Source organism: Dermochelys coriacea, chromosome 10, assembly GCF_009764565.3.
Source record: "Dermochelys coriacea isolate rDerCor1 chromosome 10, rDerCor1.pri.v4, whole genome shotgun sequence".
Classification (NCBI taxonomy): domain Eukaryota; kingdom Metazoa; phylum Chordata; order Testudines; family Dermochelyidae; genus Dermochelys; species Dermochelys coriacea.
Window position 1 is genome coordinate 85,380,944 of NC_050077.1, and position 12,311 is coordinate 85,393,254.

The window sequence follows — 12,311 nt, forward strand, 5'->3', positions numbered from 1 at the left end:
CCCCCAACCCCCATTCCCCGAGGGTAGCTGTGTGCCCTTCCCCCCCCCACCTTCTCAAGATCCAAGGCTCTTTGCTGCAGGCCAGGGCTGAGCGCAGCTTGTCGGCTTCGGCCACCACGGTGGCGTTTTTAAACATCTGCCAGACGAAGTCCCAGTCTGCATTGCTGCCCATCTGTACGGCACTGCAGTAGATGGAGGAGCGCAGGTTCGGGGGGATCCTGGGGAGGGAACATGCCTGTCATGGGGGCCATGCCAGGGAAACACCCTCGGCACTCAGGCACCGGGCCCCACTCAGCAGAGCCCTGGCGCAGGCCATGGGGAGAGGCTCCCACGGAGGAGTGCTGGGGGGCGCCCCCCACCTGGAGAGAGCGGGCCCATGAGTAGAGCTAGCATCTCACTAGGACACCAAGGGCCCAGGCAGCGCCAGGGAGCTGGGTATTTACCAGCTGGAAATAGGCAAATTCTGCCTGAGCTCCCCCAATGGCCTGCCCCCGCCCCCCATCCCAGGGGACTCCATGGCCCAGTCCAGCCCAGCCCCCATCCCAGAGGGGAACCATGGCCCAGTCCAGCCCAGCCCCCCATCCCAGAGGGGAACCACGGCTCAGTCCAGCCCAGCCCCACACCCAAAAGGGGAACCATGGCCCAGTCCAGCCCAGCCCCCCATCCCAGAGGGGAACCACGGCCCAGTTCAGCTCAGCCCCCCATCCCAGAGGGGAACCACAGCTCAGTCCAGCCCAGCCCCCCATCCCAGAGGGGAACCACAGCTCAGTCCAGCCCAGCCCCCCATCGCAGAGGGGAACCACGGCCCAGTCCAGCCCAGCCCCCCATCCCAGAGGGGAACCACAGCCCAGTTCAGCTCAGCCCCCCATCCCAGAAGGGAACCACGGCCCGGTCCAGCCCAGCCCCCATCCCAGAGGGGAACCACGGCCCGGTCCAGCCCAGCCCCCCATCCCAGAGGCCACAGGGAAGGGCTCACGGGTTGTTGCTGGAGTTTTGCTTCCACTGGTTGAAGAAGGCAGTGGCCAGCTGGCTGCACTCAGGGACCCCATAGGAACAGGCCGTGCTGATGGCGTTGATCTCGCTGTACCTGAGTGGGGAGAGGAGCCGTGTCAGCGGCTGGACCCGGCGAAGGGGCCCTAGGGGGCATGGAGACCAGGTAGAATGACCGTGACAGAGGCAGGCGCCCACCGGCCCATCACCAGCCGGGTCCAGGAGGTGTCTCTCCGGCTGCCCCAGCTGCCAGGCGCAGCACGGGCTGAGTGGGGGTCACCTCGCTCGGAGGCTGTGAGCAGTGGGCACTCTCGGGGACAGTGCTGGCCTGGGTGAACCCTGGGCTGTTCCCACCGGGCACTGCGTGGCACCTGCTTCTGCTTCCTCCCCAGAGGGTGCCGCTGCCCAGCTCAGCCATCCCACCAGTGGGGAGAGGACGCCCTGTCTCTCGGGTCCTGTGGGGCAGAGGGAGGAAGAGCAGGAGGAGAGGCGGGCTCTGGAAGGTGCCTGGAACTGGGCACAGAGTGGCATATGCCCATAACACAGAGCCACCCAACCGGCCCCAGTGTGCCCACACTCTGGGAGCCATGCCCAGCACCCCCTTGGCTGAGGGGTGGGGCAAGGAAGGGGGGACCCAGAGTCCCCCCCCTTGGAAAAGAGGTAGCAGTGGTCACGGGAGGAGCAGTTCTCCAGGCACTGGGGGCACCGAGCCTGCCCCGTGGCTGGCCAGAGGACACGCCGCGCTGGGACTCACTGCGCCATCAAGCCATCCGGGAGTCTGGTCCAGTTGGAGGTGATGTTTCCAAAGTACTGGAACAAGGGGATCACCTGCTTCTGGATGTATTTCTGTGGGAGGACGGGCAGGGTGAGCGCTGCTTGCCAGAAGGGTCGGTAGCTCTGAGCCTTCCCCCCACCACGCCCCAATCACCCAGCATGCCCATGGCTCCTGCCACCTCCATTCCCCCACCCCATGCCCTTCCCCGAGCAGCTCCGATCCTCTGGGGCCCGCCTCGGCATCTCTCCGGCTCACAGGGGGCAATTTGCAGAGCCCACCCTATGCCCTGCGTTTGTGCCAGGCCCACGGCTGAACTGACCCCAGCACAGGCAGGAACGGCAGAGTGCCCATCCAAGCACCATCCAGCCATGCTGCCCACAATCCACCTCACCTGGGGCAGGTGGGGGCTCACCTGCATGGGGCCGTACACCTCGCTGCGATCAAACATCAGGCGGAAGTAGCCCAGGTTGTCGAGGGCCGCGCTCCAGGGCAGGTACTCCCGCTCCTCCTTCAGGTAGGTGGTGGTATTCAGAGCCAGCGTGATGTTAATGTGTTTAGCCCTAAACAGCCAATTGCAAAGCTCACGTCCTCCTGTCACAGCACCAGATGTGCTGGCATTTCCGTGCCCTCTGCACCCTCCCTGCCTGGCAATGGACCCCGCTCCCTCCCATCCCCCCCCAGCAATGGACTCCCCCATCCCTGTTTGGCCATCCCCTCCCATTCCCCCCCCCAGAAATAGAACCCCTCCCCACCCTGTCCCATCCCCCTGCCTGGCAATGGCTCCCACATCCCTGCCTGGCAGTCCCCTCCCATCTCCCCCCCAAGCAATGGACCCCCCCCATCCCCACCTGGCTGCCCCCTCCCATCCCCCCGCTGGCAATGGAACTCCTCCCCTTCCTCCACAGCAATAGACCCCCACCCATTCCCATCTGGCCACCACCTCCCATCCCACCACCCCGGCAATTAAACCTCTTCCCACCCCCTCCCGTCCCCCTGCCTGGCAATGGGCCCCACCCCCTCGGCAATGGACCCCTCCATCTCCACCTGGCTGCCTCCTCCCATCCCCCCTCCAGCAATGGACCCCTCCCCATCCCCTGTTGCTAATACCCCACAGACTGACCCCCTGCTTGCCTGCCAGCACAGAGGCCAGTCCATCCGGAAGACCCCCTGCAGGGCCTGCTCAGTTACTCCCCCTCCCCCGCCTGCCCCCTGGATGTTTGCTGCCCCACCCACAGGGGCCAGCCTGGCCAGGCGAGGAGGACCCACACAAGCCCCCATGCGGACGCTCCCCTCACCCCCTTGCACCAGGGCATGGCAGTGAGGGATCCAGGGTGCCAGGCAGCACAGAGCCTGGCGCAGGCTAGCTGTGTACCTAGGGTAGGTGCAGAGCCGGGGCTGCTACGTCTCAGGCATCCAGCAGCCCAGTCGCCTGCCCGTGGGCCTGCCGAGATATCAGCGCCCAGCCTCTGCCGGCCCCTCGTCCCCCATTGCAGCACCTGCTCCTGCACGTCCAGCGCTGAGCCGCCAGCGAGAAGCAGCAGGGACCAGACAACGGGGGGGGGGAGATTCCAGGCCTGCCGAGCCCAGAGAGGGGGAACCGGAGGGTGTGGGGGCCTCCCTCTCGCCGCCTGAGGGGGGTGTGGGGACAGACTCCTCCCTGGCCTGCCAGCCGTGCTCTGGCGCCGTGGGGCTGGGGGAGGAGGCCAGAGGCTGGTTGTCACCCCATGGCGGCCCAGCGTCTCGGGCGACTCACCTGGCCAAGTTAAAGGCATCGTCAATGAGCTGGGCTCGGTTTATCACTGGGATGGCCTGGAAAAGAGCAAACACGATTATCAGGGGCAGGAGCAGGGCGGGTGGGGGAGAAGGGCCTTGGAATGGGCAACTCAGCTTGGCCTGGCTGTAGGGTCCCTGGCCCAGCTTGGGGCCAGGCCGCCCCACGGCAGGGGCCTGGTCCCCTGGGCTGAGAGTGCTGGTGCGGGGCCAGAGGCTGGGCTTTCGGGTACCTGGTAATTGGTGACCAGCTGGCTCAGCAGCTTGTTCCAGTTGTCCTGGTCGTAGTTCACCCGGAAATACCCCGTCACGTTGATGTTGAGCAGGAGCCAGTTGAGGGTACCAGTCATCACAAAAAATGGGTTGGTGGCTGAGAAAGGAAAAGGAAGCATGTTAGTGGGGCCCATCCCTTCAAGTCTACAGCAGAGAGTCCCTGAGCCTAGAACCCTCCGGGGGCCACCCCGTAGAAACCGCCCCCCAGAGCCCCTCCAGAGGCTGCCCCCTAGAACTCCCCACTGAGCCCTCTGGAGGCTGCCCCCAGAACTCCCCCCCTGAGCCCCTCCGGGGGTCTCCCCCTAGAACTCCCCCGCTGAGCCCCTCCGGGGGTCTCCCCCTAGAACCTCCCACTGAGCCCCCCTGGGGGTTGCTCCCTGATAAAGACTCTTCCCCTGCAGACCTGTCTGGGCTGAAGAGGGGGTAGTGACACCCCTAGTAACCACACTGAAATCTCCCCAGGGCACTGACCATGGCACTGGCATAGCAAACCTGGCAACTGCTAGTACCATATCCTGCTCCTGCAGCAACACGGGTACCTGGGACACGGCCAGGCACCAGCAAGTACCTGAGGTCTTGGTGAGCCAGTACGTCCGTTCTGTCATATCCTGCTGCTTCATCCAAGTGACAGGGACTATCCAGGTGTAGCTGCAGACAGACAGACAGACACTGGGGTCTTCTCCTGCTTTTCCTTACTCTGCCTGGTTCTGCCCCCGGCAGAGTCCCAGCTCCCCAGTGCGAGGGATCACCCCCCCGGCAATCACTGCTGGCTCACCCAAATCACACACTCACCCTCACCCCTCAAAGGGGCGACGCCCCACGGGGAGGGCCCTGCAAGGAGCATGGAGGAACGGGGCTGGCCTCGGGCCTCGGCCTCTCGGAGGCAGAAGGACCATGGGGCTCCAGGCGACCCAGCACCGCAAGGTCTCAGTTCTCTCATCTCTACCTTGGGATACCGCAGTGAAGCCCTGGCCACGATCCTGCAGAAGGCCCCCTCCGAGAGGCACAGCCATGGGGCTCTGTGGTGGCAGAGGAGGGGCTCACGCCCCACCACGCTTAGGACAGCCAGCCTCTCCAGTGTAAAAAGAAAAGGAGGACTTGTGGCACCTTAGAGACTAACAAATTTATTTGAGCATAAGCTTTCGTGAGCTACAGCTCACTTCATCAGATGCAGTGAGCTTGTAGCTCACGAAAGCTTATGCTCAAATAAATTTGTTAATCTCTAAGGTGCCACAAGTCCTCCTTTTCTTTTTGCAAATACAGACTAACATGGCTGCTACTCTGAAACCTCTCCAGTGTGGGACCTCAGGGGGCAAAAAGGGCCACTCGATCACTCACTTGAAGGCTGAGGGCCGCTGGACAGTGGATTCGGTATCCAGTAAGAAGTGTCTTTGGCTAATAGAGCCAACTTTCGTGTCCACAGTCACCATGGGGAAGCCCATCTGCAGTGTCCAGCGATCCATGATGCCTTTTATGGTGGTGGGGAGCTGAATGTTGTCTTCAACCACCACCTGTGCAGGGGGCGGTAAGGGGCTATTGGCTGCTGTTCTCGGTGGATCGGCTCCCGCAGAGGCTAGGCCAGGGAGTCCCAGCTCCATCCCCACCCCCTTCCCTTCTACAGGGCACCTTTGGGGGCAGAGAAAAGTGCCCAGAGCTGGGTGTTTGGGAAGGTTCGGTTGAATCCCCAAAGCTGCTTCATGTGCAGTGACAGGGACGCTCCCCGCCACTGCCTGTCTAAAGCTCTGGTAGTCACCACATCATGCCAGCCTCCCCCAGCGACGAGGACTCAGTTCACCAGCTCTGGAAAGAACAGTATCGTACGGTCGTCCCAGCTGGACTCAGCAGGGTTCTCTTGCACTGTTCCATGAGCTGGGCGCAAGGGCTGGTAGGATCAGGCACTCTCTGGGGCAGGGGCCATGCCTTTCTCCGGGTTCATGCAGCACGGACAAGGCAAGACAAGTGCCATTCAGGCCCCTGCCAGGGAAAGGCACCGATTCCTGTCTTGTGCCCAGCGGAGCCTTGCGCCAAGCCCGTCCATGTGCCTGCTGGGGCCCAGGCACGCAGCCAGCGCTGTGCGGGAGTGTGTCGTGCAAATGGAGGCAGAGGGAAGGTGGCTGCGGGACCTTAATTTCAATTGCACCACATCTGGGCGGGCCCCAGCCCCCCTGTCCCTGACAGTAACAGGCTTCTTACAGGAAAGTACCACTAAGCAACAGAACCCTAGCCCCAGCCCCTGATCATGCTCCTCCAGCTGGTGGGAGGAGCTTCGCACCTTTTGCAAATGATCCCACAGATCGTCGTAGACCGTGTTTCCGTAGCTGAAGGCATGGAGGTAGGACTGTGAAAAGACAGGGAAAGGGAAGGTTGGTCAGATGGGATTCACCCAAGAGTTCTGAAGGAACTCAAGTGTCAAACTGCAGGACTACGAACTGTCGTCTGTAATCTATCATTTAAATCAGCTTCTGTACCACATGACTGGAGGATAGCTAATGTGACAACAATTTTTAAAAAGAGCTCCAGAGGTGATCCGAACAATTACAGGCCGGTGAGCCTGACATCAGTACCGGGCAAACTGGTTGAAACTATAGTAAAGAACAAAATTGTCAGACACATAGATGAACATAACTTTTTGGGAAAGAGTCAACATGGTTTTTGTAAAGGGAAATCATGCCTCCCCAATCTACTAGAATTCTTTGAGGGGGTCAACAAGCATGTGGACAAGGCGGATCCAGTGGATATAGTGTACTTAGATTTTCAGAAAGCCTTTGATAGGGTCCCTCACCAAAGTAAGCTGCCACGGGATAAGAGGGAAGGTGCTTTCATGGATTGGTAACTAGTTAAAAGATAGGAAACAAAGGGTAGGAATAAATGGTCAGTTTTCAGAATGGAGAGAGGTAAATAGGGGTATCCCCCAGGGGTCTGTCCTGGGCCCAGTCCTATTCAACATATTGATAAATGATCTTGAAAAAGGGGTAAACTGTGAGGTGGCAAAATTTGCAGATGATACTAAACTACTCAAGATAATTAAGTTCCAGGCAGCCTGCGAAGAGCTACAAAAACAGTCAAAATTGAGTGACTGGGCAACAGAATGGCAGATGAAATTCAATGTTGATAAATGCAAAATAATGCACATTGGAAAACATAATCCCAACTATACATATAAAATGATGGGGTCTAAATTAGCTGTTACCACTCAAGAAAGATCTTGGAGTCACTGTGGATAATTCTCTGAAAACATCCACTCAATGTGCAGCGGCCGTCAAAAAAGCGAACAGAATGTTGGGAATCATTAAGAAAGGGATCGATAATAAGATAGAAAATATCATGTTGCCTCTACATAAATCCATGGTACACCCACATCTTGCATGCAGATCTGGTCATACCATCTCAAAAACCTGTATTGGAATTGGAAAAGGTTCCGAAAAGGGCAACAAAAATGATTGGGGTATGGAATGGCTTCCATATGAGGAGAGATTAATAAGACTGGGACTTTTCAGCTTGGAAAAGAGACGGCTAAGGGGGGATATGATCGAGGTCTATAAAATCATGACAGGCATGGAGAAAGTAAACAAGGACGTGTTATTTACTCCTTCTCATAACACAAGAACTAGGGGTCACCAAATGAAATTAACAGGCAGCAGATTTAAAACAAACAAAAGGAAGTATTTTTTCACACAACGCACAGTGAACCTGTGGAACTCCTTGCCAGAGGACGCTGTGAAGGCCAAGACTATAACAGGGTTCAAAAAAGAACTAGATAAATTCATGGAGGATAGGTCCATCAATGGCTATTAGCCAGGATGGGCAGGGGTGGTGTTAGCCAGAAGCTGGGAATGGGTGACAGGGAATGGATCACTTGGCGATGACCTGTTCTGTTCATTCCCTCTGGGGCACCTGGCATAGGCCACTGTCGGCAGAAAGGACACTGGGCTAGATGGACCTTTGGTCTGACCCAGTCTGCCCGTTTTTATGTTCTTCTTATGTTCTTATCTGCTTGGGATGAGATGGGGATCTCTGAGTCGGGGCTCAGCAGAGGAGCCGCCTCCCCAAGAGTACATCCTGCGCCCCTACTGCCAGGCAAAGGCAGAGGCATTGCATTGAGCAAAGTCCCAGACTTTCTGGGCACGGTTCTCAAAGGCAGAGTGCCCTCCCAACTGCTCGCCCATGCTTTTCCCCGGCAGGGTGTCTGGGCAAGAGTGGGCATCGCAGGGCCATGCCGCCGGGTGCTGCACTGAGACAGTGGGAGCGAGTGTGCAGGCTGGGCCCTTCCCCAGGCACAGCCACCATGGGCATGACGGCTGCCATGCTGGCCAACGCTCGACTGGACCAGGGACCTGCAAGCCAAAGCCTGCCACTTGACTGAATTGCCAGGCTTTGTAGCCAGGGGTTGCCCCAGCCCTGCAGCCTCTGCACTGGCACAGAGCGGGCACGTAACTCACGCTGAGCAGGGCATTGCATGTGCACGTGGGCACACCCCCAGCACCATCCTTTGCCCTCAGGCCCTACCTGCTCCTCTGCCCCTCCAGTGCCTCCCCCGTGGCACTGCCTCCTGGACAGACTGGCCACGGATCCGGTGAGCACTGCCAGAGTCTGGGGGGGGCTTGGCAGGTCCCCCCGGCGGCAGAGCACCCTCCCAAGGGAGCCCAGGCTGACGCCTGCCTTGGAGCAGGGACCATGCAGGCAGCGTCTGGCTGAGGCCTCTGCTGGGCACACAGCCCCTGCCCCTGGCAAGGCGGGTCCGGCCAGGGCCTCACCTGCAGCCCCTTCTTGAAGCTGTTCTCGGTGAGGAACTCCGAGAGCATCCGCAGCACCGACGCCCCCTGCAGGAAGATCAGAGAGAGGCGCTGAGCGAGGGTCCAGGAGCCGCGAGAGCTCAGCACAGCCCACCCGGCTCGCTTCCCAGGAGGGGCTGCCCCCAACCCGGGCCCTGGGCAGTCCCAGGAGGTCCCTCACCTTGCTGTAGGCGATGGCGTCGAAGACCTCGCTGATCTGCGCTGGCGTGTTGATCTCGCTCTCCAGGAAGGAGAGCGGGTGCGAGGAGGCCAGCGCGTCGACCTTCATCACGCGGTACATCTCACTCTGCACGATCAGGTCTTTCTGCAAAGGCAGCAGGTTACTGCCTGCCCGGGGCGGTGCCGGCGCTCAGCACCCAGCCACGGCCCAGCCCTCCGCGGGCGTGTGGGGGCTGCCACCAGCCCAGACACGGTGCCGTCTCTTCCCTTCCCGCCCCCAGCCTGGCTGAGCCCAGCCTAGGGCTTGGCATTCTCACCCCCTGCGGGATGGACCTGCGGAGCGGGGCTGCCTCCTCCCTGCCCAGCAGCACCAGGAGCTGGGTGGGCCCTGCCCTGGCAAGCAGCTCTCGCTCGCTGCTGCCGGCCGCACCAGACTGCCCCTCTGGAGGGACGACCAAGACCCACTGGCCTCCATCACCAGGTCCCAGGGCCAGGAAAGGTTGCAGCCAAGCAGAGAGCAGGACCCCTCCCCGGGAGCACACAGCTCCTTCCAGCCAGGCCAAAGCCTGCCACCTCAGCAAGCCCACCAGTGGCCCAAGGGGCCTTGCGGGTGACAAGGGAAGGCCAGCTCCTGCTGCTGCAGCCCGCTGGGTAGCACCACCCCTCCTGGAGCTACTCACAATGTGCCAGGAAGGCTCAGCAGAGTCCGCCCCCAGGTACTCCACGTAGGAGGCAAAGCCCTCGTTCAGCCACAGGTCGTTCCACCAGCGCAGGGTCACCAGGTTCCCGAACCACTGAGGACAGAGTGAGAAGGGGAGGGTCAGCCAGGGAGTCCCAGGACAGAGTCCCCCTGACACACACAGCAAGGGAGCCCCCGAGCCCAGGGAACCCAGGGACAGAGCCCCCCAACACACACAGCCAAGGAGCCCCAAGCCCAGGGACAGAGCCCCCCACATGCACAGACATAGCCAGGGAGCCCCAGGACAGAGCTCCCCCCCCCACACACACACACAGAACCAGGGAGCCCCCGAGCCCAGGGAATCCTGGACTAGTTCCAGCCCTTCAGTATCTCTACACACAGCTGAGAGCTGGCGGGGAGGCAGATCGGGATACACTGGGTACCTGGTGGGCAAGCTCATGAGCGATCACTGTCACCACCCTCTCCTTGTTGCCGATGGAAGAGAAGAGAGGATCATACAGCAGCGAGTTCTCCCGGTACGTCACCAGTCCCCAGTTCTCCATGGCACCTGCATTGAAGTCTGGAAGGCCAACCTGGTCTGGGAGAGGGACAGGCCTCATTAGCAGGGTTGCACCCTCACCCCGGGAGAGAATGAAAACCCCCACCTCTGTGGGAGAGCCCAGAACCCCCTGCCCCTGTGGGAGCGCACAGAACCCCCCACCCCATGGGAGAGCACAGAACCCCCCCTACCCCCTTGGAAGACCACAGGACCCCCTGTAATACTGTCCCACCAGGGACCAGCTCATGCCAAGGTCCTCATGCCTCACTGAACACGGACAAATAACATCGCTGGGATCAGTCCGGCTCAGCTGTGGGCTAGTGGTGCTAAAGCAGGTATGAGAGCGATAAGGACGTGTTTGGGGTTCAGACTATGGATCGCTGGTGAGTGGCTGCAGCATTAATCTCACTTCTAGAAGCTGGCTCCCATGTCGTCAGGGAATATTTGAGCGGGTGCATGGTGAGCCCCTGCGACTGTGTAAATAACCAGACAGGAGAGACTATCCAGTGCAAAGGGCTGACCCCCAACTGCAGGTGTCGCATCCTGCCCAGCAGGGACGGGCCATTGACACCAGATGGACTGTTGTGGGACGATAAAGAGGACAACAGCCATGTGTTATTCCGCCCTCCCCCTGCCCCCTGTGAAGACGAGTCATGCAAGTGGATTCCTTCCATTAGCTGATTGCCCAGTTCATGGTGTGTGGCAGGAGGAATTAAAAACCATAACAAAAGGAACTGGATCTCTGTGCTGCTTGGACTCTGGGGGGCAAAGTTTCTAGCCATAAGCAAGGGAGCCCCAGTTTCTTAACTGGGATTAGCCCTAAAGGACAAATACGGCTTGTGGATTATAGAAGCTTCTATTACCTTTTGAATTTAAGATTATAACTCATTTGTGTATCTATGTTTACCTGCTTTAACCTTGAAAATAACTCTCTGGTTTCCTTTTCCTATTAATAAATCTTTAGATAACCAGTTTTATAATAAACTACAAGCACTGTCTTTGGTGAGAGATCTGAGGTGCAATTGCCCTAGGGTAAGTTACTGGTCCTTTGGGACTGGGAGTAGCCTGAGTATTGCTGTGATCCTTGGCATAAGGGCCCATCTACCACACAGGCAGGCTCCCCTGGGTGGTGAGACAGATCGGAGCACTCAAGGGGACTGTCTGTGGCTCCATGTTCAGGCTGTCACAGTGCCTGAGGGGTTTACACTAGATAACTGGCTGGTGCAATCTAAGTACAGAACTCCCTGCCAGCCTGGGGTTTGTGCCCTGGTTCCTACCAGCCTTCCCTGAGGTTTGTACCCACGCTTGGGGTCCCTGCAGGCAGCTTGACAGGATTCACATACCAAAGGTCAATTAAGCTCATAGACCAGAACCCCAGCGCTGTTAAAATTTAAACTCAACAGTGAGAGTTTTAGAGGTTAAAGAACAGACACAATGAGTGAGCCACAGGCTCTGCTGGTCTTGTGAGAAAAGCCCTTAGCCAGCCAAGTCTGCAGAGGGGCATATCCTATCCAAAGAAAGTCCCAGTTCCGGAGCGGAGAGCTTCGCTCCTGATCTGGTGCCCAGGGGAGGAGAAGACCCACATACCACAGAGGAACCACCGCAGTGGAACGGGCCGATTGCAGCAGCTGGGAGCCCAGGGAGAAAGCGAGCCCCAGTGACTGCTGGCAGAGACTGAAGGACATGGAACAAACAGCAGCAGGTAAAGCGAATGAAGAAGCTGAGCAGACGGCCCACAGGAGGCTGACAGAAGCTCGTGCTCATCTGGGGAGCGCCCCCACCATGACACAAGGGGGCGGGAGCAAGCCTGCCCAACTGATACCCAAAGAGATGCATCAAAGGTTCCTGTTTGCCTTTGGGAGACTATGTGGGATGCACAATATCCCAGCAGATAAACGGCCACCTCTCCTCTGAACCAGGGAACTGGGGAAGCCAGACAAGTCTTTTATGAGATGGAGGAGGGTGATGTACGTGTACCAGAAATGTAAAGCAAATGCATTGAAAAGGTGTAAGATCACCCCTGAGCCCCGTGGGTTGAAGTGGAGAAACCTCAGACTGTTTGACAATGTCACTCATGTGGAATATGCACATAAAATGTGTAATTTCATGAGAAAATGGACAATGGGGGTGGGGCTGAAGGTGATTATAGAAAATCTTTGATCTTTGATCTTTGATCAGATGGCCCCAGAGCAATTGTTAAGGTAGTCACAGATGAGGTAAAGGTGGCCATTTGGGACCAAAACCAGCCACGGTTTTAGAGGCTGCAGAAACTGTGGATGAATATGTTGAATCAAGGGTCCATGAGAGGTGGGG

The 12,311-nt window shown here is 58.7% G+C and overlaps 1 protein-coding gene across 1 annotated transcript in view; it reads right to left on the minus strand.

Annotated features, from left to right (window-relative positions):
- LOC119862491 (alanyl aminopeptidase, membrane) overlaps positions 1-12,311 on the minus strand; it is a 33,303-nt gene that overhangs the window by 2,353 nt on the left and 18,639 nt on the right. Inside the window, exons 6-18 of the mRNA XM_038419298.2 lie at positions 9,883-10,037; positions 9,441-9,554; positions 8,762-8,905; positions 8,563-8,628; positions 6,081-6,146; positions 5,147-5,319; positions 4,377-4,456; positions 3,769-3,905; positions 3,519-3,574; positions 2,178-2,325; positions 1,745-1,836; positions 977-1,087; positions 51-218 (exon numbers count right to left, since the gene is read on the minus strand). Coding sequence (XP_038275226.1) covers positions 51-218; positions 977-1,087; positions 1,745-1,836; positions 2,178-2,325; positions 3,519-3,574; positions 3,769-3,905; positions 4,377-4,456; positions 5,147-5,319; positions 6,081-6,146; positions 8,563-8,628; positions 8,762-8,905; positions 9,441-9,554; positions 9,883-10,037 — 1,510 coding nt within the window. The remainder of the gene's footprint in view (positions 1-50; positions 219-976; positions 1,088-1,744; positions 1,837-2,177; positions 2,326-3,518; positions 3,575-3,768; positions 3,906-4,376; positions 4,457-5,146; positions 5,320-6,080; positions 6,147-8,562; positions 8,629-8,761; positions 8,906-9,440; positions 9,555-9,882; positions 10,038-12,311) is intronic.